The sequence below is a fragment of the Vicugna pacos genome, chromosome 15, assembly GCF_048564905.1.
Source record: "Vicugna pacos chromosome 15, VicPac4, whole genome shotgun sequence".
Lineage (NCBI taxonomy): Eukaryota > Metazoa > Chordata > Mammalia > Artiodactyla > Camelidae > Vicugna > Vicugna pacos.
Window position 1 is genome coordinate 15,979,853 of NC_133001.1, and position 27,420 is coordinate 16,007,272.

Sequence of the window (27,420 nt, forward strand, 5' to 3'; positions counted from 1 at the left end):
TAAGCAACTACTTTCCTTTGAGGTTAATTTACCTTTGTTTTAGACAAAATGTTGGCCTTTTAATACAGAGTCTAACCTACCTTGATCCTCTAAATTAGAGTAATTATATCATTGTATATACTCTCTTGATATGTAATATTCTCTTATCTAACTGCTTAAAAGTGACAAGACTGAACATATGATGAGTTGGTCAGAAAAAAATTAGACCAGTAAAGACAGACTCTGTCTTCTTTCCTATGTCTGCTGATAACACAGCCCAAAACTAGGGTGGCACTTGGAATACTAAAGCTAGAAAAGACAGTAACACCAGCCACTCTTCCCCCATATTCCTCTTCCCCCTGCCTCTGGCAACCACCATTCTACTTCCTGTTTCTATGAATTTGACTACTTCAGATACTACAGATTTGTGGAATCATACAGTATTTGTCTTTTTGTGACCGCCTTATTTCACTTACCATAATACCCACAAGGCCCATCCATGTTGTAGCATGTGACAGGTGAGATATTCTTCCTTTTTTTAATTATTAAGACTTTATTCTTTTAGAGATGTTTCAGGTTCACAGCAGAATTGAGCAGAAAATTAGAGAGTTCGCACATAGCCCTCCCCACCCACATATATATATATACTCCTCTATTCCTCAATATCCCTCATCAGTGTGGCATATTTGGTACAATTGATGAACCAACATGGACGTTATTATCAACCGAAGTCCATAGTTTACATTAGGGCTCACTCTTGACGTTGTACATCCCATGCGTTTTGACAAATGCATAATGACATGTAGCCACCACCACAGTATCATACAGAGTAATTTCATTGCCCTAAAAATCCCCTGTGCTCCATCTGTTCATTCCTCCCTCCCTCCCTCTCCCCAAACCCCTGAAAACGACGATCTTTTTATTGTTTCTATAGCTGTGCCTTTTCCAGAATGTCATTTGGTTGGAATCATACAGTTTGTAGCCTTTTCAGACTGGCTTCTTTCATTTAGTAATATGTCTTTTAAGTTTCTTCCATGTCTTTCATGGCTTGATAGCTCATTTCTTTTTTTTTTTTCTGCACATTTTTTTATACATATATGAACTATTTATTGTTTCTAATTATGTTTAGAGCTTTAGCTTTTTAAACTTACATAGTTATCAAAGGAATAAAGCCAGCCACAAAATAAGAATTAATTCAAAAAGATACATACACTCTATTAATAGCAACATTATTTATAATTGCCAAGATATGGAAGCAATCTAAGTGCACATTAACAGTTGAAGAGATAATGAAGATGCAGCATATATACATATATGTAAGGGACTACAATTCACCCATAAGAAAGAAGGATATTTTGCCATTTGCAGCCCTTCATTCACTTTTTTATTTCATTTCAAAAACCAGAATTTTATAACCAGCATAAACATTTCCATTACATCAAAAACATCAAAATACCTAGAAATAAACTTAACAAAGGAGGATACCTACACTCCAAAAACCGAAATGACACAAAGAAATGGAAAATTTTCTTGTGCTCTTAGATTGGAAGAATCAACACCATCAAAATGGCCACACTACCCAAATCAATCCACAGATCCAATGGAACTCCCACCAAAATACTCACAACATTCCTCACAGAACTAGAACAAACAATTCCAAAGTTTATAAGGAGCCACAAAAGACCCCGAACAGCCAAAGCAATCTTCTGTAGGTCTTTTTTTTTTTCCTCTTCTTTTTGTTCTCTTTTCTTATGGTTTGATGACTAGAGAAGGTCTTTTAACATTTGTTGTAAAGCTGGTTTGGTGGTGCTGAAATCTTTCAGCTTTCGTTTATCTGTGAAGCTTTTGATTTCTCCATGAAGTCTAACTGAGAGCCTTGCTGGATAGAGTATTCTTGGTTGTAAGTTCTCCCCTTGCATCACTTTAAATATATTGTGCCACTCCCTTCTGGCCTGCAGAGTTTCTCCTGAAAAATCAGCTGATAACCTTATGGGAGTTCCCTTGTATGTTATTTGTTGCTTTTCTCTCGCTAATTTTAATATTTTCTCTTTATCCTTAATTTCTGTCAGTTTGATTACTATGTGCCTTGGTGTGTTCCTCTTTGGGTTGATCCTGTGTGGTACTCTCTGTGCTTCCTGGACTTGGGTGACTGTTTCCTTTCCCAAGTTGGGGGAATCAGTGATTATCTCTACAAAAATTTTCTCAGATCCTTTCTCTCTCTCTTCTCTTTCTGGGATCCCTATAATGGGAATATTAGTGCACTTCATGTTGTCCCAGAATTCTCTTAAACTATCCATTTCTTTCCATTCTTTTTTCTTTTTTCTGCTCTGCAGTAGTGATTTCCACTAATCTGTCTTCTAGCTCACTGATCCATTCTTCTACCTCATTTAGTCTATTCTTGGTTCTTTCTAGTGTGTTATTCATTTCAGTGATTTTATTCTTCAACTGTTTGGGTATTCTTTATATTTTCCAATTCTTTGCTAAAAACTTTGCTCTGTGATACTCCTCTTGAGTTCTCTGAATATCTTCACCATCACTACTTTAAACTCTTTCTCAGATAAATTGCCTATCTCCTCATCACTTATTTGTTCTTCTAGGATTTTATCTTGTGCCTTGGCCAAGGAGATATTCCTTTGCCGCCTCATATTGTCTATCATTCTCTGTTTGTGGATTCCTTCCACAGGCTTTGGGATTGTTGCTTTCTTATTTCTAGTATCTGCCCCTGGTAGATGAGGCTGCACTAGAGGCTTATGAGGGTTTCCTGGCAGGAGGAGCTAGTGCCTGCACACTGCTGGGTGAAGCTTGGTCCTGGACCTCTGGTGGGTAGGGACTTTGTGGCTTAGGAAGTCTGCAGATGGGTGGGGTGGTGTTCCCACTCTGTACATTGTCTGGTCTGAGGCTTCCCTACAGGCTGCTGGGTGGGGTTAGGTCTTGATGCTAATGATCCAATCAAGATGTCAGCCTCCAGGAAAGCTCACGTAGATGACCACTTCCAGAATGTCCACCACCAGCTTTTATGTTCCTTAGTAAGCCACAGTCATCTCCCATATCCCCAGGAGACCCTCCAAATCCAACACGAAGTCCTGGCCCAGGTTCCTATGAAATCACTGCCTCTGCCCTTGGACCTGGTGCACGCGAGTCTCTGTGTACCCTTTCCAAGCTAATGGAGTCTCCATTTCCCCCAGTCCTGTGAAGCTCCCAGAGCCAAGCCCCACTGGCCTTCAAAACCAGATGTCCTGGGGTCTCCTTCTCTTCCCAATGCCAGGACCTGGGCTGGGGAGACTGACGTGGGGCTTAGAGCTCTCACTCCTGTGGGAGGGCCTCTGCAACTTAAGTATTCTTCAGCTTCTGGGGGGTATGGGGCCCAATTATATGGCGAGCACACCCATCCTGCCATCCTGCTGTGTTTATGCTTCCAGTTGCAGAAGATCTTTTTTGCTAGGTTCCAGTCTTTTTTTCGATGGTTGTTTAGCATTCAGTTGTGGTTTCACTGTAGTCGCAAGGAAAGAGTTTGTGGTCCTACCACTCCACCATCTTGACATCCTCCATTAGCCATTTTTTTAAAAGGGCAATAAAGAAATTGAATTTGATATTTCAGGATCTCTATAGGCAAGGCATTATCTCTAAATGCTTATAAAAGAACAATTCAGTAAAAGAAAGGAGAAATAATTTATTACTAAATGGTTCAGAATGGAAGCTGTGGCTAAATGTTTCCTCTCAAAACGATTTACTGGTCTTGAAAACAAGAAGTCACAAAAGAAAACCCAACACATCTTTATAAAATGTCAAAATTCAGTCTCAAAAAAAAAAAAAAAAAAAGAACCACATTTGAGACTCCATGAAACATATAAATTATCTCCCCAAAAGTTACTGTTTTTAAAAAGGACATACTCCATTACAATTTCTATTCAAGTTCCAAGAAGGGAAAACACAACAATGATGTTAATGAAGTAAGCAAAACAATAAAAACTTACCTAAAGATACATGCTAGATTTTAATAGTCCTCAAGGCTTGGGCCCCTCAGTGATTTAGGACCAAATATGAAAGGATCTCAACTATATAAGCAAAGCACTGACGTTCTTCTCTTTGGACATGAAATGTTTGCCTCAAAGTTTTCTGTGTACTTTAACAACTGAACTCATGTTTTATTCTTGCAAATATTTTATTTCTGTTAAAAAGAACCATTCTACAAGACAGGTAACTAGGTCACTAGTGCATAGTTATTTCCTCTAGCTCTGCATAGTTCCATAAATGTATCTGCCTTAGTTACTTCTCTATTACTTTGGCGTCGTCATATCCTAAAGGCATTATATATTGTGGTTAATAAAAAAAAATTAATGTATGCACTTGGCTCCCAATTGTCAAATGCACTTTTTGCACCAAAGAAAGGACTAAAGCAGACAAACTGAGCAATAGAGAGAAATTCAAAAAGGGAGGGGAAAACAAAAAAATAACCCCCCACCACATCCAGTCCTTGAATAAACAGTCCCCAAGCACTTAACAAATAATGGCAAGCAGAAGTAACGTGCCAACATATATTGAATTCTCACTGTAAAATTTTGATACTAAGCTCTATTAACATTTCAAATCAGAGTATTTATCACAGTGGTTCTCAACCTTGGTTGAATATTGAAATCACCAGTTTTAAAGATTACTGATGCCCAGGTCCCATCCCCACAGGTCTGATGTATGCCTGAGTATGACAATTTTTAAAGCTCCAAAGGTGAGTTTTTATGTGCAGCCATGACTGAGAACCACTGATTTAAAATGCATAATTTAAAGACAGTAATTTAGTTGCTTGGGGTACATGAACACACACACACACACACACACATACACACAAACACACACCAGAGTTCAAAAAAACTTGGTCATTCTTCTTGGAAGCAACCTCTTGATATCCTAGGATCATGAATTCTCTCACAAGCTCATCTAGGGTCAGCAGTGTGAAAACAACTTTGACTGAGTTACCTACATGTGTTCTAAAAACTGGTTTGGTTTAGTGGACTATCTCATAAATAACATTCATCTAGAAACTGACAGAAGTACTAACCAAGGATCCAGGTCTCACAAAAGCATTTCCTGTAGGATTTGGGTTGTATATTTTACTGTCAGCCAGGTTCTACTATAGTTTACTTTTTTCTTTATAACTTTTATTGACTTAAGAATATATTTGCATTAAAAGGATTTTGCAGGTTAAACGATATTTTCAATCATTTTCATGTCAACCATTTTCTTTACAACTTTGGAGTATAAACAATGCACAATAAACTGCATACCTAAAGTATACAATTTTATAAGTTTTGACATGTGTATACCATGAAACCATTGCTAAAATGAACATAACATTTTTATCACACTTAAAAATTTTCATGCATCCCTCTAATCTAATCTAACCTCCCTCTACTCTTATCCCAAGGCATCTGCTTTTTGTCACTATAGATTATTTTGCATTTTGTAGGATTTTATATGAGTAGAATCATATATTACACTAAAAAAAAAAGTTTTTATCTGGCTTATTTCACTTAGGAAATGATTTTGAGATTCAACTATCTTGTGTGTATCACAAATTTTTTCCTTCCAATTGCTGACTGATATTCCTACCAATGCTCTCAATTACCGCATTGTATAACAGACATGCTTTCTTGGCACAGACTATTGTGAAAAGCTAATAAAAGTTCTTAATTGTTGGTATCAATGGTTTTTGGAAAAAATCAGTTTGGTGATCCCCATTTTAGTTTTCACTTTACCACTTAACAGCTACGTCTGAAGCAAGTCACTAATCTGTCTCATATACCTTCTTTAGAAAATGGGGATATCCCACCTCATCTATGTAATTCACCTTAGATGAGTGCTTAAGGACTCTCTGACTTCTAAGACCTACTGATTCTATTGAGATAGGTAAACCTTCAAGAAAGACAGCAATGTCCATTTGTTTCATATTATCTCTGATCATTTGTAGAGTGTTTAGATTTACTGATTGGCAAAAATCATTCGGTTTAAAAAAATATTTTTGTCACTGTAGCTAACAAAATGGAAGAAAAACCATAGGAACTTAAAAATAGATTTAAAAACTGCTGTAGCAATACCCAATAGATTCAGATGGTATATAGGTTGCTAAAATCAAAAGGCACATTATAAACCCCAGTTTAAGAAATATTAGGAAAACATCAAGTTAAAGAAATATTATGATTGCTTTCTAGGAAAGTCAAAGTAGACATGCACGTTTTCATATTCCTGCAGAAATGATAAATACTTCAAGACAAAATGAAATAATCACTACTGACAGCATAAAAAATAAAAAGCCTATACAAATGGCTGGTGAAACTTAGATAACCAGTTACACTTTCTGCACCTTTCTAACCTGTCAGATGTTTGGACTAGGAACAACAGGAGGAAAGTCGTTATAACACAATGGTTAAAAAAATAAGGGAGAGGGTATAGCTCAAGTGGTAGAGTGCATGCTTAGCATGCATGAGGTCCTGGGTTCAATCCCAAGTAGCTTCTCCAAAAATAAATAAAGAAATAAACCTAATTTACTCCCCACCCTGAAAAAAAAGAAAACATTCAGAAAATGGACTTTAGGATCAGACAAACCAACGCCAATAAAGGCAATTAGCACTACTGCAAAATAACTGAATAAAAGGTCCCCAAAATATATTTTGAAAAACAATTTTTTAAAAAGAATTATCTTTTAAATTAAAATTAAAGGCATTACAGAACCACAAATACTGAAAATACCTAAGAAATTCCAAAAGGGAATATGTGAGAGAACTTGTCAGCTAAACAATGTTCTCATCATTAGAAGAAAAGATATAAATTTCCATTATAGGATGTAATAGAAGCCCTTATTTGATTATTTATCTAAAAATAAATCTGGTTAACTAAGTCAGTGATCTGGGTTTTCTCTTCCTAAATACAAGTTGCTGCTTTTTTTCCCCAAAAGACATACACTTGGTCATTAAAAGCCTGATCTGGCAGTCATCTTGAGTACAAACTGAATGACTTAAAAAAAAAACATGTAGATGTCTGCTATAGTGACACTGGAAACTGCAAGAAAAGCAATACTGTTTTGTAAACAATCAAGATCAATTAAAAATTATCTGGAGGCTCAAGGACAGAAGTAGTATACTTAGGGTATTTAGGAACAATACTACAATTAAAATACACTGCTTCCTATGCCTGCCTATAAAGATGAGTTTTGTGAGATAGTTTTGTTCTGTTTTGTTTAATCTCAATTCCTGGTCTTTACTTAGCATCCTTATCATTGCATTGGAGATTCTGGCCAAACGCCAAGAACTCTGAGCTCTAACCTAAGTGGAGCAGTGGCCAACTTCTGTGCAGTCAACAATTACTGACCCATTTTGTTCTTCTGAGATAGCTGCCAGAGGCTAGTTTTCAGACTATCCACAATTGGGAATATCCAAAATTTCAGATGATTCTATCTAGGAAAAGGGATTCTAAGAAACAGAGTCTACTGCTATTATCTCCACAAACAAAGACTGTTACACAAACTCAATCTGAATACATGACTAATATGCAATGGAAAATATAGTTGACAAAGGGAAATTGACTGAAGTTGAACTCACCTGTCCACTTTTCCCTATTTCCAGCTCCACTATGGCAACAGGAGTGTGTATCTGAGCTGAGTGCCTTGACTGTGATTTGCCATCAACTCTCCAGCTCAAGCCCCGAAGCCCACTGTCCCAGCGACTCTGGTTCATGAGGCTCTCTCGGATTTTTGTCTTGTGGCTCTTCCAGAATTTGGAAATGACAGCAGCTTGGTCAGATGTGATCCCACCTTGCTTTTTGGTTTGAGCAGTCAGGAATGCCTCCAGCTGGTTGAAATCCATGTCTGCAGATGCAATAGACTATAATGACAGAAAAAGTAATAAATTTGAATTCGGTAGATAACTAGAAAAAGCTTCTCAACTACAGATCATACTTTGAGTGATTTTTAATCACTGAATAAGCTTTCAAAAAGGGTCATCAAAAGACAGTAATGAGAATAAGCTCTTCATAAGTATAAAAATATTCCCTTTGAAAATATCAAATTTCAGAAGAGCTACTGTTAAAAATTCCATGTCACTCAAATTCTCTATCAATAATGAGATTCTATAAATATGCAGTTCCATGGTGGGGAAATAATAAAATAACAAATAAAAATATATATATAAAAATAAAATAATAAAATAAGAGAATAAAATTAATTAGTTCTCTGATAAAATCTTACATAATTTCACAGTGCCTTATAACCAGGCTTGGTTTGATATACTATAACTGTACAATGCCTTGTCCATATGAAGTACTAAGTAAATTTTGTTAAATGAAGGTGTTATTTTAGCTTTGTAGCCCATTTTCAACCAAACAGCTCATATCCAATACTACTACTCTGAAACTGTATACTACTTTGTGCTTTTCCATACATTTTCAAATCTTAATTGCCATTGCTGTTCTGAGAACAGTAAACAGCTAAACTGAAGTGGGAAATCATCAAAGGGCTGGGGCAATGGAGCCTTGGATAGGACAGTGATAGCTGATGATCTGGTCCCAGAACAAACTTTCCCCTGCCTGCCCATGGGGGTTGGTATGAGCTCCAAACCAAAATATCATAGTACCTCCTTTCTCTGGGGACAGTGATTGAGCCAAATGAATCTCTCAATTTAGAGCAGGGGTAGAAATGATCTTGCCTCTTCAGGTCATGGTACCAGAACATAAGGCTGGGCGGTTACAGACAACCATTTTGATCTTTTGACAAAGGCCTGACTGCAATAAAATAGAATGAAACCAAGCAGAGATGAGAGTGGGTTCTAGTGGAGTGATATTCGTGTTCTGTAATCCCCAAGGCTAGGTTCCTGCAGACCTTCCTTCAATTCCTTATGTTATCTCAGCATCCTTTTCACCTTCAGGCATCAAAAAATCCCATTTAGTATTCAAGATAGTTTAAGCTGTATTCTTATCATTTGGAAATAAGAATCCCACCTAAACTTGAGCAGAAGCAGTGAGAATGTAAAGGTAGGGTGTGTACAGGTGGAGTGTAGGCAGAGTGGGTGGACCTGGAGCTGAAATACAAACAAGCTGTCTCTCATTTCTCTGTTAATATAATAATTGTATGATAAATATTATAACATAGAATAAATATTTCACATTACAATTCAACAAATATTTACTGAATATCTGCCTATTTCCAGGTATCAGGACCCCAAATCTCTGGCAATGCCACTCAGTAGAAACACTAATTTGTATAATATACTATAAATAAAATTATCTCCATTGGCACTTTGATTCACAATATCGCCATCAACACAGGTGATTTTTATCATTCTTTTCCTCAAAGCATATCAAAAAATCCATTTTGATTTAACTTTATTTGTGATAGAGGTTATTTTGGTTGGGTTCCAGTTAATAATATCTTGAACTGGGGTCAATTCATCCAAATTTAGAATAATTAGAAATTACATGAGGCATTGATTTTGGTTCCAGTTCAAAGTCATGAATTTTCATTTAATTCAAGAAATATTTGAGTAGTTACCATGGAACAGACATTAAAGGCCACCTCTATCTACTAGTAACCTAAGTTGGCAGCCTGGTATTCACTTATCCTTGATTCTTCCCTCTTCTCCACAACTTGAATTAGTGGTTCTCAACACTGGCTGTACACTAGAATCATGAGGTACAATTCTAAAATATGAGTGCCCAGAATCTACCCCCAAAATTCTGATTTCTACAAATTCTAGAGTGGGGCTCAGGCACTGGTATTGTTTAGAAGGTTCTCAAATGATTTTAATGGGCAACAAAGGCTAAGAACTAATGCTTCCAGCCTTTTTTTTAATTAATTAATTTTTATGGAAGTATAGTTGATCTACGATACTATATTATTTTCAGGTGTACAGCACAGTGATTCAGCATTTTTGTAGCTTATACTCCATTGTAAGTTATTATATAATCTTTTAATCATCAAATTCTACTGATTTTTATATCTGATTCTCTAATAATATGTCCCCTCTGTACTATCCCTACTACCTGATAGAGGCCCCATTATCTTACACCTGAACTAGGTTCCTCAGGTCTACCTCCTATACCACCACCAAAGTGATCTATCTAAAATTTCAATAGGATCCTATCACTTCCCTGTTTAAGCTATCCAACAGCTAGCCACTACCTGCTGTAGTGGTTATTAGTCAAAATGTTGTGAAACATTCTACTATGAGGTATATTACAAGTAGTGCTATTACTAGTAGTAGAAGTATTGAAATTTGTGAAGACTGATTTTCACATGTATAAAACAGAGGATTTTCAAGGCTATCTTTTTTTTTTTAACTGGTTTACTAAGAAAAAAGCCACCATCTGAGGTATTCTGTGGTTTTTAGCATATTCAGAGTTGTGCAAAAGCCACTGCAATCGATTTCGACACAAAAAGAAACACCATGGCCAGAGTTAGCAGTTAATCTCCATTCCCTTGACCCCAGCCCCTGGCAACTATTAATCTACTTTCTTTTTCTATAGATAATGGATGTTTATATAAGTCAAATCATGCAATATTTGGCTTTTTGCGACCATCCTAAAATTAGCATTATGTTTTCAAGGTTCATCTGCATTGTTCATTCCTCTTTTGTTTGTTTGTTTTTCTGAATAAAATTCCATTGTAGAATATAGCACATTTTATGTATCCATTCATCAGTTAACAGGCTTTGAGTTGTTTCTACTCTTTGGCTATTATGAGTAACGGTGACATGAATGTGCACATAGAAGTTTTCTTATTAAAGTTTCAATCCTCTTGCATATATACTTAGGAGTAGGAGTGCTGAATCATATGGGAACTCGATGTTGAACATTTTAAGGAACTGTTCAACTGTTTTCCCAAGTAGCCGTTCTATTTTACAATCCAGAAATGTTTAAGGGTTTCAATTTCTCTACATCCTCACCAACACTTGCTATTGTCTGCCTTTTTTATTTTAGCCATACTAGTGAAGGTGAAGCAGTATTTCATTGTGGTTTTGATTGCATTTCCCTAATGATTCATGATGTTGGGCATCTTTGTATCTGCTTATATGCAACTTGCATATCTTCTTTAGATAAATGTCCATTCAAGTATTTGCTCAGTTTTTAATTGGGTTTTCTCATATTGTTGAGTTGTAAAAGTTCTTTATATGTTCTGGATGTTAGTCCCTTATCAGATGTATGATTTGCAAGCATTTTCTCTGATTCTGAGGGTTGTCTTTTAACATTCTTGATGGTGTCCTTTGAAACACAGAAATTTTTAATTTGGAAGAAATCCAATTTATCTATTTTTATATTTTGTTGCTTGTGCTTGCGGTGTCATCTAAAATACAGTGAATAAACCAAGATTGTGAGAATTTACACCTATGTCTTTTCCCAAATGTTTTAGGGTTTTAGCTGTAACATTTAGGTGTTTAATCCATTTTAGTTAATTTTTGCATATTGTGTGAGGTAAAATTCTAATTTCATTCATTTGCATGTTGATGTCAAAACACCACTTGTTGAAGAGACTAATGTTTTCCCCATTGAATTGTCTCGGCACCCTTGTCGAAAACTGATCCTAAGTATAAGGGTTTATTTCTAGACTTTCAATTTTGTTTCATTGATCTATATGTCTTTTCTGCCAGGAAAACACTGTCTTGATAATTGTAGCTTTTTGTAAATTTTGAAATTGGGAAATGTGACTCCCCAAGTTTATCTTTATATTAACAATTTTTTTCTTCATTTTAATTCTGTTTCCTTGAATGCAAGGGAAAAAAAGAAAATTACAAACAAGAGAACTCTGCATGGGAACATATCATGTATGTATTACAATCCTTTAAGTGTGTCACAAAGGAACAAAAATTGAAAACTAATAAATTAGGGTAGTGGTTCTCAACAAGGTACTATTGCTCCCTCAAGGTACTTGAGAAATGTTGGGGCTATGTTTGGTCTCATAGCAACTAGAATGTTGTTGGCATCTAATGAGCAGGAGCCAGGGATGCCAGGCATCCTACAGTGCTCAAGAAAATAGGGTTGGCAAATTTTCTGTAAAGATGTTACCATCTCTGTGACACATTCTTCTTTTTATTTGCCCAACTCTTTAAAAATGTAAAAACCATTCTTAGCTCATGCGCTCTACAAAAATAGACAGTGTGGCCTGCAGGATGTAGTTTGCCAAACCCTCCCTGCTCAAGAGCATCCTACAGAATGAGCTGACACCGTCCCACATGAATTGGTAATGTCCAATCTAACATTATGTGGAAAAACCTATTTATAATTACCTGGGTCTAGAAATTAATCTTTTTCTTTTTACATAAAAAAGTATTTTTTGCATAGTTTTAATAAGCACTGAATTTGCCAGGAATGCAATATAGTTTGTCCTTGTATTTGGTGAGAACTTTCAACATGTGCAAAAAATCCTGTGAAGGGGATGAAAAGACAAGCTACAAATCGGGAGAAAATATTTTAAGCCACATATCCAACAAAGGACCAGTATCTAGAAGAAGTAAAACTAATCTATGATAACAGAAATCAAAAGAGTGGTTACCTGAGGCAGAGGTGGGGTTGAGTGGGAAGGGGAAGGAGGGAGCTCTCTGTGGTAATAATAGAAAGCTAAGGTGATGACAGAGGTGTGAATTATACAGGTAATATAGATTTCTCAAAACTCAGACTGAATATCTAAGTACTATCATATATAAATGATACTCAGTTTTTTTAAAAGCAAAAAATGAAAACAACTTCTTACAAAAAACATCACTTCTAAAAGTTACAAATTCAAATGAAATACTGAGATTTTGTAAAGTATATAACTGACAAAAGAGTAGTATGCAGAATTTACAAAGAACTCCTTCAAATAAAAGAATACCACCTAAGAACCTGACCAGAAATACAAGCAGACTACTCAGAGAAAAGGAACCCTAAATAATCAATCAATCAATAAAAATATGCTCAACCTAACTAGTAATAAAGAAAATGTAAACTAATACCATTTCCCCTCCATTAAACTGCCAAAAGTAAAATGTCTCACAATACTGAATATTGTTTCTTCACTTCCTCACCAACAATTCTTACACACTGTCGTGAAAACATAACATTTTTGAAGAGTAGTCTTGCATTCTCTACCAAAATTTAAGATTTACGTATTCTAGACCTATGTATTCTACTCATTTCCGCAATGGAAAAGCCTTAGAGGAACTCTTATAACCATGCACTCAGAGTCCTAAACAGGAATGGTTATTGCAACAATGCTGGTAGCAGTAATAAATAAGAATCAACCCTAATGTTCAGAACTTTAACCAAAAAAATGGTTAGTGACATTCAAACAATGAACTAATACACAATAAATTAAGTAGTTATATCTATTAACATGGATAAAGCACAAATATAATGCTGAACAACAATAACAAAAAATGCAACTGCACACAAATATATAAAGTATGATACAATTTATATGAAATTTTGTAAGATGAAAAATACTATAAATTTAAAATTTATATGTAGTAAAAATGTAAACTTCTGCATGAGATTGATAAACACATGATGCAGTCTAGTGGTTATTTCAATGAGCATGAAATCTGAGAGGTATATAGAGGGCTCTAGTAGTATCTGTAATTTTTTAATGTTTTTAATAAAACTTTAATTTTGGAATAGATTTATAGAAAACTTGTGAAGCTAGTACAAAGTTTCAATATACCACACACTCAATTTTCCAGGCTATAAACATCTTACATTAGTATGGTCACACCTGTAACAATTAATGAACCAACAGTGATACATTATTAACCACAGTCTAGACTTTATTCATGTTTCCTTAGTTTTTACCTAATGTCCTTTTTATGTTCCAGGATCCCATCCAAGTTACATTACATTTAGTCATCATGTCTCCTTAAGCTTCCCTCAGCTAAGATAGTTTGTCAAACTTTTCTTGTTTTTGATAACCTAGACAGTTTTGAGGAGTACTGGTCAGGTATTTTGTAGAATGTCCCTCAGTTTGGATCTGCCTCCTGTTTTTCTCATAGTTAGACTAGGGTTGAGGGGTTTGAAAGAAAGGTTAGAGGTAAACTGTCATTCTCATCATACCATATCAAGGGTATATGCTATCAACATGGCTTACCACTGTAAATAAAACCTAGCTCAAGTAGTGTTTGTCAGGTTTCTTCATTGTAAAATAACTTTTCCCCCCTTTATTATAATCAACTCTTTGGTAGGAAGTCACTGTGCCATCAATCTCACTCTGCTTAGAAATAACTGTCTTTTTCCAGTTATATTATATGTGGGTTTTTTAATATTGTAAAAAACATATGTATTGCAGGAATATGCCAAAGCAGTAGTTTGAATGGATAGCTATTTTTCCAGTGACTAAGTTATGTCCAAGAAGAAAGAACGATTAGGAATTAACCAAGATAATGCATGATTATATAAATATTTGCTTCTCCAACCCCTTAATGGGAACAGTAAATAAGAATCTCAAAAGTTATGCAATCCCCCAACTTTCATTAAGTAAGTGAACTGGAACACATTGTGTAGATTTAAATTCATCATCATTTCTGAAGAAAACAGACTGATAAGCATAGGAGGCCAACCAAGAACTAACAATAGTTTGATCCCGATAGAAACTACTCATGGTAACAAAAACAAACCTTTCCTGGTCAACAGCTCTGTTAAGGTTCCAAGAAATTGCTATGCCATAATGGGTAGATGTTACTTTAGCTAAGTCTATAAACTACAGAATGCTACCAGTTGTCAGCACAAAGAAATAACTCATTGAGAAAGTAAAAGCAATTTGCCTCTAGTAACTATTAATACTAGCTTGTTAGTAAAGGGTCATACCAAGAGAATGTGTTTTCTCCTGATTTATTTCATCAGAATATTTTGTCAGAAATATGTATTTACACAAGGATCAAATACCAAGTCAAAAGAAATTAGCTGCATTCCTACGGACTCTTAGAATATGATGAGCTATAAAGCAAGTGAAATTGTCCAAAAAATGGTTTAGGTAAATCAGTGTTTTCTAACCCTCTTAAAAGTCTTCTTGTTTTAAAAAAACTAAATACTTCCCTTGAAATTGTTTATGCTATTATTTTAAGTAGAACACAGTCTTAAAAGTAAGTAGAAATAGTCCAAGAGAAAAGCAATTCAGTTTTGTCTTTTATTTACCTTCAGTAAAATAGTGAAGTCTGATTTTTTTTTATTGATTTATAATCATTTTACAATGTGTCAAATTCCTAGTGAAGTCTGATTTACTGTACTTATAGTTAGTTAGAAAATGGTTTTGCTGTTTGAAACTCTTAGGGCTTCAGTTTCCCTAAAACTAAATGAAGGGGATTTGCTAAATGATCTCTATGTACTCCTACCCCTAGTATTAACATTCCATGTTGCTGTATCTATAGATTGAACTACATAAAATTGCCAGTATTCAACTGCTTGTGACTTACAAAAGTGATAATTTGAAATGGTTCGACCTTGCTAAATCTCCTAGGCTTTATTCCCTTCTGTAAACTATCTTCGGCATCACTTAGCTTTTGTATTCTCAAAGTTGAGGCACTGAATGACACTCAATTGACATTTAGGATTGAAAGTACTTTATTAGAAAATGTCTAAGGCCTATTTTATCCCTGATGAAAAAGATGATAATTTGATATGGAAACTCTCTTATGTTATTATTTCACAATTCAGTTTTGAATTTTTGCAGGATTTGTGCTAGCCCATTCAGTTTCATGACATCACTTGTTATCACTGTATAATCAATATCATTGAATTTCAACCACCTTCCTATCAGGCCCTGTCCTAAGTTCTCAAAAAAAGATGAATAACATACAAACATGTCTTTGAAGAGCATACAACCTGGTGTGTAACCAAAAGCACAATGCAGCATCCTTGGCTTTTCTCATTTGTCAGAAAATTGACAGCAGTATTACCCAAAGTGCAGTCTGCAGAACAGTGCTAGTTCACAAACTTCATTACATGTCCACCCTGAGGTGACTATAGAAACTGAGAGTAAACATTCAGAAATTTTTGTGCCAATATGATGGTATTTTATGTCAAATATTCTAACAATAAAATAATTGAAGCTTATGTTTTTATATATTTTTGGCACGGGATTAAAAGTTCTAAAAATAATACACACACATACACACATACACTACAAAACTGGTCCTCAACAGTCATCATTTAAGAAACACTGGTGTGGAGGGTCTACTGTTTTTGCAATTTAGGTCAGCTGCATTTTAAAGTAAAAACACTCAACTCATATCAGGCTTCATCAATTAATAGCTAATGGCCACATTTACTATAATAAAAATCCTGGCTACATTTAAACAGAGGCAAAAAGGGATACCAAAAAGAAAATAAAGTGCTGGCCATGGATAAGTTGGAGAGATTAAAGTCAAAGCTAAAAATAAGAAAAGAAAAAAAAATGCTAGTACTTTTATACTGGGGAGAAAGGAAAATATTTCAAGTTGACAGCGAATTTTATAAATCACTGTTGTCTATGCCTGGCTCTTCTTATAGGAAAAAAAATAGCTATAATCAGTTAGAATTCCTCAACTTACACAATTCAGCAAATGAAAATTAGAAGAAACTCCAGCAAAAAGAAGATCTATGGAGTGGATAGGAGAATTCATTCCTCACACATCTGTGTAATTGGTCCTGTTTCTTGCCATTTGTGATATAGTAATAAAGTCTGTTTATCTGATGCCTCCAAATCCAGGAATTACCAGAGACTTGGTGCACAAAATCCAGCCATGTTTCATTTGGCACAGGAAAGCACAGAAGTGCAATCAAATCATATTTCAAAAAAATCATATTTCAAAGGCAAATTCATATTTCCCATTATTAGATTTAACACACAGCTGACCAGTGCATCTCCTGGGTATTACTGCATCTTCTGCATGCTAACTTAACAAATTTACACATTAAAAAAGAAAATACTTTGGTTTCATAAGACAAAAATTTGGCCAGTGATGGACTCCCCTAGAGCACCTCCAGATACATTCCAAAGTTCAGTGATTTTTTGTGCAACTGCTACGTAACAGTCACTGTGCAAGGAATTGTCCAGTTTCCTGGCTGCCCTAAAATCCAATCAAGGGCAGACAGTTGAACAGCTAACCAAGCCCAAAATCTGGTGATAGAGAGCTAGGTGGGAGTGAGAAAATACAAAAGTACACACTATATTCAAGTGAGTGATTAAACTGGTTATTATACCCATATCATCTCACAGAACACCCATGCATGACAGCCTTGGGCAACTGGGAAGTCTTTAGTATCCAGTAATTGGTCACTGTGCGCATACGAATTTGAATCACGTGTTCCAGGAGGTATGCTTGCTTAACTAGTAAGTAAACCTACTCAACTTCCCACCAACATTTTCAGGGCAGCTTTATGGAACTTGTTTCCTTAATGAAATCAAACCATGATACTTCAATAAAGGCAAATACTTATATCCCCCTTTATATGTCAAAAATTCTTAGAAAAGTTTTTTTAAGGCAAAAAAAATAACAAAATATTGAGGGGAAAAAAGGCAATGGAGTCTCCATGTGAGAAGGGTAGCTGAACTTTGAGGCTGCAACTCCTGTCCCTGAGATTTATCTTGCCCTTAAAGATAACTCAGCCTCTTGCAGCAGCCATTTTTTTTTTTACCATTAGTAACTCCTCTGGTGTATTTTTAAACATCTATCCCTACTCAGATTACACTTGGCTTTTCAAGTTCTTCCTTGGATATGTATACAATTTCATTCTTTAGTCTGGGTTGGTCAACTGATCAACAAATACGTATTAAGTGTTCAAAGCTTAACACCATGGTGAAATACCTGCTCACACAATGTTTACAGTCTCATAGGAGACTACAGATCACATCCATGATTTTCTCTATTCAAGTAGTTTCGGATCTGGTTTTTGAAAGAGTCCCACTTGTCAGTTAGCCTCACATACAAATCACATGACTTATCCAGATAGTCTTCTCTATTAAATATGTAATTTATCAGAAATTATCAGCTTGAAATTACAGAAATTAAAGAAAATATATTTCAGAACATTTTTACATGAAATTTTATTTCCATGTTTATGCTTCCATATTAACAAAAACTTGATCACAGTAATTTCAGAATTTTTAATTACATTCATGTACAGCAAAATAAATACACCTGCTGTTTTGAATATTCACAAAAACTTCTTTTAGATATCAAATACTCTTAAGTCAACTAGCTGAAAAAATAAAATTCAGGCAATAGTAAGTACAGAAGAACTACTCAATCTCTCAATTCCTTATCACAAACATAAAAATGAAAAATACAAGGAAGAAGATAAGAGAAAGAATAGAAAATAGTAAGAAACGAGTGTTAGGACTTCTGGGTGTTAGATTTCTCTGATACAGCTCAGAGGCAAGCAATTCCCACTGCAGAACTCCAGAGAGACAAAAAAATGGAAAGTACTAGGTACTTCAGAGTGAAAGTGGAGTTGGAAACTGGAGAACTGGCTGAAAATCCACTTACTTAACCCAACTACTACCCCATCACTGCCCTCGATGAAAGACTGGGTTTCCACCCTACAGAGTAAACTAGAAGGACTCTAGGCAACTCAAGGCAAGGGACTTATTCTGAAAGCTGGGAGATGAAGTGTAACTCTACTTAAGGATTGATGGGCTACCCAGTCCCTTCCCACCAGTGACCCTGCAATGCAATTATGGCATGAACTATCCCGAGTTGGGCCAATTTTCATACATTAAGGGCAAAATCCTTCACAAAGAGGATACCACTTCAGACACCAGCCATGGAGCTGGGGGATTCCAAGCCACCCATACTTCTGACCAACTGGCTATAAATTTGGGGATTCCAAGCACCTGCTTAAGCTAAATAATTCAGCAAAACAAGTCATAGAACTCAGAAAAGCACCATAGTTATAATTACAGTATTATTATAGCAAAAAAGTACATAAATCAGGACCAGCCAAAATAAAAGATGCATAGGGCAAGGTCTTGAGCGGGAATGCAAAGTTTCCATGTCACCTCACCACAGAGTCAGGATGCATCACTCTCCTGGCACATCAATGCATAACGATACATGCAGATTACTTTTTTGCCAGGAAAACTCATCAGAGATAAAAATTCCTGTTTTTATTGGGGTTTCATTACATTGGCACGATTATTTGTTTTTTGGCAATTGAGTTCAGTTAGAGCCACCTCAGGCCACAGCTGCATAACAAATGTCCCTAGGCTTTCTGGCTAAGATGGTTTAGATAACAGAATTGCTTTAAATTACTTACCGGCTGAACAAAGAGGAGTCTGTGCCAAAGCATTTAGTTCCCACTGTACATGAAGCAAAACCTCTCATATTGTAGCAAATATAAGAAATTGTTTTAACAAACAATTCACTTGGGGACATTCTTTGATTTTTTTTTTTTGATACCAACTAGTTTGGTTCATGGGGGCCATGACTAAGGAACATACTCTAGTCTCTTGGTATTATCCTCCTGATAGTCATTATCATATAATCTCCCTGGTGCACTATTCTCTCAAGGGTCTTAAATATGTGTTCATACCCATCAACAGTACATCAGACGGTCTCACTGCACTTAGAGAAACAGAAACAGAATGAACAATGAGATAAACAGCAAAAACAATTCTTCCACAGACCTGACATGATGACCTACAACTTTCACAAAAAAAGAACAACTTAACTCTGGTAGTGACCATGAATGTGCTAATATCAAGTTTTTGATTAATCTCTCATGTATGAGAGGATGACCAAAAGAGAAGAACTGTTAAATTAATTAAACAAGGAGGCCTTTAGACTGAGGTGGCTCTAATACCTCAGGTAGCCTATGTAAGCAAACCCAAATCTAAGCCTGAAACGCCTCAAGGTTAACATATCAAAACTTAAGGACAACCAATCACAAAGAGCCAACTAAGCTTTCCCAAATAAGGCAACTGCTTAAGCTACAGCCAATCATCAGCATCATCATAATCATCAAATAATTTCCTTGCTTTGCTTCCATCTCTTCTCTATGAAAGTTTTTTCCCTAGCTCCCATCAGCGGTGAACTCCTAACTACTTCTGATTTGGCATTGCCCAACTGGAATCAATTTTTGTTCAATTAAACTCTTAAAATTTTTAATATGCCTCACTTTATCTTTTAACAGTCATTACTCAGGCTTTGTGTGTGTGTTGGGGGGGGTGCATTTATGACCTTTCTGTGAAATAGAAAGCAGGGTACCTTCACTGCTCCAAAAGGCTTCTTTTAAAAAGTCAGGATAGAAATAAGTGTTCTGTACAAGCACAAGCCATTAAGAGAAAAAAGGTTCACATTTTAGATGTCTCCAGTTTCACTGCAATAAAACAATACTTCGTAAAGTAGCCAGAAAAGCTGCATCGACTAACGAAACTATCTGAGGGTGCTGTCTCAACAGCAAACAACTAGTGGCCGGCATTTGTTTGCTCTGATTTTTCAAATAAAGCAGTTGAAAACACAATATAGATGTGCATTTTGCCCTTGTTTCCATCTTTAATTTTTATGAAATATTTGATGTCAGATTAAAAGACTCAGCCTAAGAGTACCTCAGAATGAGCACACAGGATTTCAGATTAGAAAGATCTCCTCCCTAGATGCAAAATCCTACACAAGTTGCCAAACTTCTCTGAGCCTCCATTTCTTCTGTTTTCAAATGGAACTAGTAATACTAATCTCAAACGACACTGACAAGATTTAAATGAGATAATATATGAAAGCATGAAATGGTATCAAACACATGGTAGGCACTCAAGAAACATTTTTCTTTTTTTCTTCCTTCTCTCATTTAGGATTTTTTTCATGAGTAGTTGCCTGCTTTACTAAGGGCAGATAATTCTTTAGAAATCTTTATTTATAACTCTTAAGAAAAATGAAAAAAAGAACATAGTTATTTGGGTTTGTTAGAGAATGGGTTTAACAATAAACTCAAAATCCTAAAACAGAAACCATAGGCAGTTTGGGCTTATTTCATAACAAAGAAACTCAGTACGCTGACAAGTGGAATGCCCTTTTCCTTGCTTTAAGTTTCCTTTCATTGGTCTACCTTTAAGACCAAGCAAGATTTTACAGCTGACATTAGTTTTTAAAGGCTTCAACTCAGCCAGCAAAGCAGTCAATACAAAAACTAAGGTAAGAATCCTTGATAAAAGTGGAAAAATCAGTCTCAAAGAAAGATTGCAAATCCTGTCCTTATACAGAAAATAGAGGATTTCACTCAAGCCAGATGACAATTTGAAATGTTTTAGTATGGTAGTTCAAGGAGGTACCGAAAAGTCAAAGTTACAAAAGCCATCTTATAATAAAAACAAGAAAGGTTATAATCAAAGGGAATAAATCTGGAAAGCCATGTTTTGTTTTAATGTATAAGGGGGGATTCAAAATATGCTACTATTTTCATTTTTAATTGTCTTCAGTAATTATTTTAAAGTGACTATTTGGGGGAGGGTTGGTGTTTTTGTTTTGATTTTCTTTTTTAAATAACAAAGATTAGGCTGACTATTTAAATCCTTTCCCTAATGCATCTTTAGTGCATCTAAATTAACATTAAACAGTTGTTTACAGAAATCTAAATATCATTCTTAAAGGAAAAATCAAATAGTTCCCTGACCTTGCAAAATACATTTGAACTAAAATTTTTGTAAGTCATCTTTTCCTATCCATTTCACTATGAAATAAAAATATCAGATGTAAATTTTTACTTGGGGAAAAACATAAACTTCCATTTTCCTTCAACCAAAAATTATGCATCTTTGTTCAAATAAAAATTACAAGGAATTACTTTTGAGGGGCTAACTTTTAAAGCACCTCAAAAATTATCCTACTTATTATTTGTGATCTTAAAGCCAAGTTATCTGATAAAGATGAGTGGAACAAACTTAAGAGTTCAGAAATAAACCCTTATATTTATGGTTAGTTGATTTTCAACAAAGGTGAAAAGGCAATTTAATGAAGAAAGGATAGTCTTTTCAACAAATGGGGCTGGAATAATTGTGCACCCATGTGCATAAAGTCTAATTTAGATTGTGGTCCTCAAGTTTTCATTATCACATTCTTAAAGAGTGTCTCCAGATATTTTATACCTAATTGGGCCTTCACTTCAAAAAATTTTAATGACACAAATATCCTGATTATCTGTTTATGTACTATAGATCTACCCCTGCTTTATTTATACATAAAAACAGTAAGATTTTTTCATTCCTCAAGAACCAATTCTCTCCTGCACTGAGAATGCATGAGAACATTAAGTCACAAATACACAAAAATTAACTCAAAATGGATCATATACAAAAATTTAAAACCTAAAACTATAAAACTTCTTAAAAAAAAAAACAGAAGAGAACATCTCTGAGAACTTTTGGTTTGCAAACAGCTCTTAAGCACAACACTAAACGTGCAACCCATGAAGGAATAAAATTATAAACTGGTCTTTTTCAAAATCAAATACATTTGCAGTTCAAAAGCCAATTAAATGACAAGCCATAGCCTGGGAGAAATATCTGCAAGTCATATTTCTCGTAACAAATTTGTATCCAGAATATATATATTTTAAGTTCTTATAACTCAGTAATAACACCAAATGAATTTACAATGGGTAAAAGATTTAAATAGACATTTCACTTCTGTACCTTTGGGGGGATATCCTTTGCATCCATGACTAAGCCATAAAAAATCTTACGGTTGGAGTAACATTTTGAATGAGTATATTCTCTGAAGCTGGGTTAGAGTCCCAAGCGTCTTTTTTGTAAGGTACCTGTTGGGCTGGGAGTTCTTCCTGGCTTTGGTTTCAAGGCCTCTCTGTTCTGTTTCGAAGCCTCTCTGTTTTCTCAGGCTGTGAGTTCTTGGTTTTTTTGTTCCAAGGACTCTCTGTTCTCCCTACCTGATCCTGCTGCTGCCACGGAAACTTAGTTGACTGAAAAGTTGACTGAAACCTTCCTTCTCAAACCCCTGCTGACTATACGCTCTGCCACTACAGCACTAACTCGATAGGCTTCCTCTCTTGTTGGCATGACTTTACTAAGAATAATTTAGAACTTCAAAGGCTTCTTTGGGAAACTCAACATCTCCCAAGCTCACTCCACCAAGACCTTCCCCATCCCATTCCAGCCCAACTCCCTAGAGTCACTGGAACTTCAGACCCCTGCTCTCTCCCTCTAGGGACTCAAGGACCCAACAAAAGCAACCACCTGGCTAAAAAGGTTAACTGGAAACAAAGTTTAGCCCACATCCTTCAGAAGATTATACATCAAGACAAAAGAAAATCTTAGCAGTCTCCTCCACAAATATTGGTAAAAAGCTGTAGCCCTTATATTGAGTAGGTAACAGCTTGTTTCATTTACCAGAAATACAATTCAGTAAAAATATAAAGTAGGACAAAGATGAGAACTAACTCTTAAATATAAACTAATGAATTCTGTATTACTGTATTTATGCCAGACTGATAGCTAAAATTTTAGAACAAAAGTCATAAAGCTCTCTACTTGTGTATGTCAGTCTATCCATATATATGTTATGTATATGTAGTATTTTCCTACCTCCAGATGGTATTACTAAATTAACAAAAAGGTTCTAATTGGCTTAGGGAAAAAAATAAGCACTTATATAAATTAAATATTCCTTAAACTCTCAGAAATATAGGAACTAACCAAAATGTTTTTCGAGTTCACATGACTTGAAAATAACATGATTTGGTAAATAACAAACCTTTAATATTGTTGGTTTAATAAAACAGGAATGTCCTCAGAGTTGTCAGCATTAAGTATAATGCAGACATACATTTTATTCTACTTGAACTTACTAGTCAAATTAACTAATATTATATTTACTAGATGTTTAAGATTATAAAACTTATGGTTTGATCTCAATCAAACTGAATCATTATTCTGACAAACTATTTTAATAATAATTGTGTTATAAAAAGGACTGCTTAGAAATAGTGTCCAAAATCTTTTTGGTAACTTGAACTTGATAGTTATACTATGTTAAGTGATAGATATTTACTGAGTACCCAGATCATTCCTAAATAAGATAAAACACTTGAAACATTAATTACTGAATATAAGTTTGAGTGTATATATTTTTTGCTTATTTTTACAGAGAGACTAAAGATTTTAGGTCTGTTAATCAACATGTTCTTCCTGTCACACTGAGAAACTGTACTATGAAAACAGCATATACATTTAGAAGTTGTGAGAGAGTGTATTTATAAAATGTGCTAATCTGCTACAAAATGCTAGTATATGACAGGCAATTCTGTTGTCTACTACCTAGTTTCCTCTATAAAATAAAGGTTACTAATGGTTAAAAGTTATCATCAATTTTATATGTAAATGGACTACAAAAAACCAACAAGGGTTAAGGGAAACATTTCTGTATGAAAAGTATTCAAGGAATGTAGGATATGTTTTTGTTGAGGGGGGAAAAAAAAGGAGTAATTTTGTCCTAAACTAGTTGTTTAGAGATCGTTTAAAGATTGCTCCAGAGAAAGGAAAGTGAAAGGACAAAACCTAAAATGATACAGAAAGTAATAAAGGGTCTGTGGGGAAAACGAAAACAAAACCAAGAGCAAGAGAAATTTATCTCATGTGGTCAAGTTGGTTAAGACGGAATGAATTTATTTTAAGATTTTAAAGTGAACTTTAATATCAATACTGTACATATGCAAAATAAACTGGGTTTTCTTCCTCTCTTAAAAGGACAAAGTTTATTGGACTATTGGCCTACACTTTATCTTTTTCTTTACCTTTTAAATAATCTACCTAAGGAAACAAAAACTCTGTGTCTATTGGAATAATTTCTGATGTTTTATCATGTCATTAGTTAAGAGAACTGAGCCTTCTCTTCTAAAAAGTGACCCATGATCTATTTAATCAAGTGTTCAAGCCTTTTGACATTTTGACAGCTTTTAATATCTTGCCTTCCCCAAATCAAATCCTAAATAAAATCTTGATCTTGAACTACGAGATTTCCCGGAGAACATCTGGAAAACCTCAAAGGATCTGTTCTTTCACCTTTTAAAAAGAGAGCTGTCTGAGATAATTAAGTTTGTTTGATACATTAAATTGCATGGGAAACACTGTCAAATAAGAAGTGATGCTTAGCCTTCTCTCGGTTATATTTGTATGAGCACATGTTATTAATATAGATTCTTCAGAAATTATACAAAGTTCCTAGAAATTTGTTAATACTCTTGATATCCTTGATATGTCCTGATATAATGTTATTAGTCATAATTCTAGTTATCTTAAAATGTGTTGTCACAGAAACAACCAAATTTCTCATCAACTGCATTATTTTTATAACGAACTCTCATCAGATCTATAACCATGGCCATTTAAAGTCTCCTGTCACTCACATATAGTTATTGTTTTATTCTGAGGCTTTCTTGAAAGCATTTGCAATCAGCTACAAACCAGAATGCTTTATCTTCCACAAAGGGACTATTTTAGAAACTCACAGAAAGGACTATGACAAATAACCTGAGATACAGGCTTCTGACAGCATTGCTTACATAACTTTGAGATCAAACTTCTGTACTGAACAAGAATTTCCAGAACTCTAGTGAAGATGCTGATGGGTTCATACAACTGATAACCCAATATAAAGCAGAATGAGAATTAATTACATGGGACTAAATTAACTGATAAAGAGTAATTATAAGTTTTTTTGTTTGTTTGGAACATTGCTGGTTCTTTAATGTTCTATTTTCTGGAGGTAAAGTTCCCCTTTCTCTTTTTTCTCAAACTATCTATAACTCACAACAATTTAGTAGATTATACCTTTGTCAACAAAAATAAATATGTTATCTTTTTCTCCCTGCCTGATTCCACTAGTTTCGGGAACTCTTACTGCATATTCTTATTTTCACGGTAATATAGTTATTCTCATAAGTTCAGTAAGAATTTGTTCTCCCTGTAACAGGACACAATTGGAAACACTGGTTATATTAACCAAGACTTGGACAGAAATGCCACATTTGAGAATGATGAGCATTGACTTAGATATGACCAGACAGTTTTAAGGAACCATGGTTGATTTATAGAGCCAATGTTTACAAAGCCCTCTTGAACCGCCAGCCTGGTATCTAAGTTACAGTGTTACCAGCCTTATAGGTGACTAAGGAAGGTCACTAGTGGCAAGCTCAGGAGCTTTAAGCTATTTTGGGGACCACAAAAAGAGAAGAATATACCCAAATCTATAGATTACTGCAGATGAAGTCCTGTGGTGAGTTCTTGGCTTGGCTTTCTGGCCTCAAGAGAGTTTTAAGTCCAATTTGAGATCCCTTATGAAAGTCCCAGCAAAGCAAATTTTAAAAGGTCTATGTGGTCAATTATCAACCTTGCTGCATTTATGTAAATAATTAGGCCAAATTTAAAGAGATGACTTATTTTATAAACAAGGATAATCTTACTTTGATATCATTGATCAAAATGAGGGTGATTATAGAGAGAAATTTCATAATTGCAGAGAGAAATATTTTTTTCAGTAGAAAACTAAAACCCACTCTTATGGGTTATTAGATTCTATTTCTGTTCATTGTCTTTGAGCTCTTTTTCACTTCCATGTAAGCTGGATCCTGCCATCATGTTCCCATTTTTTTCTCTCACTCTCCTGACTTAGTATCACTGACAACTAAAAACTGACTATCCAGATCCTTACTGACACTCTAGGTTGTCTTGTCCCAATGCCCTGCAAACTAAAGCTGGACAACTTTCTATAAACTTAAAACCACTTACTACTTCAAGTTTGGACCACTCAGGAGGTTCACCAAATACCCGTACCTTCCATGCTCTGCTCTAGTAAATAACCAGACGCTGATGTCTCACTCCACTAACTAAAAACGATGCTGAAAAACATCTAGAAATATTCTCAACTGGCTGCCCTCTGGACTCAAAAAATGTGTTTATAGTCTACTCCAAACATTAAAAATTTAACGGAAGAAAAAAATCTTTGTTTCTACATTCTAATTTGTGTTCCTCTTGCTTGTGTGTGTGTGTGTGTGTGTGTGTGTGTGTGAAGCTTCTAGGAAAGTTTCAGATGGAAGAAATGTGAGGACCCACTCTGACCCTCAGAGTTGATGTAAAGATTATATTAAAGTGAAAACATTTGAATTAAGATATAGAAAGAAATCTTATCTAAACTTTCCTTACTGACTAAAGCAGAGTCTCCAAAAACATAGCTGCCTTTAATTCCCCCCTCTAAAGAAGTTTCCTGAGAATTCAGCTGCCATGAAGACAGATGGCCTATGTCTTAGCGTCAGAAAGCCCAATGGAACCTTCCATACCTTCCCACTGAAGCCCTAAACACAACTACCACCACCTTTGTTAAGTTTGGTATACAAACCTTTTATCTCTGGCTATTGAGCACTCCCTCATATATACCATGAAAGCCTAAATAAACTTTGTTTTTCCTCCTCTTAATCTGTCTGTTATCACCTAATTTGCAGGCACAACCACTTGAT

General features: G+C 35.1%; 1 protein-coding gene across 13 annotated transcripts in view; it reads right to left on the minus strand.

The window, feature by feature from the left end:
- The window catches only part of COMMD1 (copper metabolism domain containing 1), a 157,233-nt gene that overhangs the window by 110,872 nt on the left and 18,941 nt on the right, over positions 1 to 27,420 (minus strand). For 12 of the 13 annotated variants that reach the window (XR_012058953.1, XR_012058952.1, XR_012058951.1 and 9 more), the window contains exon 2: positions 7,569 to 7,850. Coding sequence is in view for 5 of the 13 variants with exons in the window: in XM_072937670.1 (XP_072793771.1) it covers positions 7,569 to 7,850 (282 nt within the window). In the remaining 8 variants the exon portion in view is untranslated. Of the gene's footprint in view, positions 1 to 7,568; positions 7,851 to 9,511; positions 9,612 to 27,420 lie in introns of those variants that run through there. The other variant, XM_072937672.1, reaches the window with a different exon arrangement.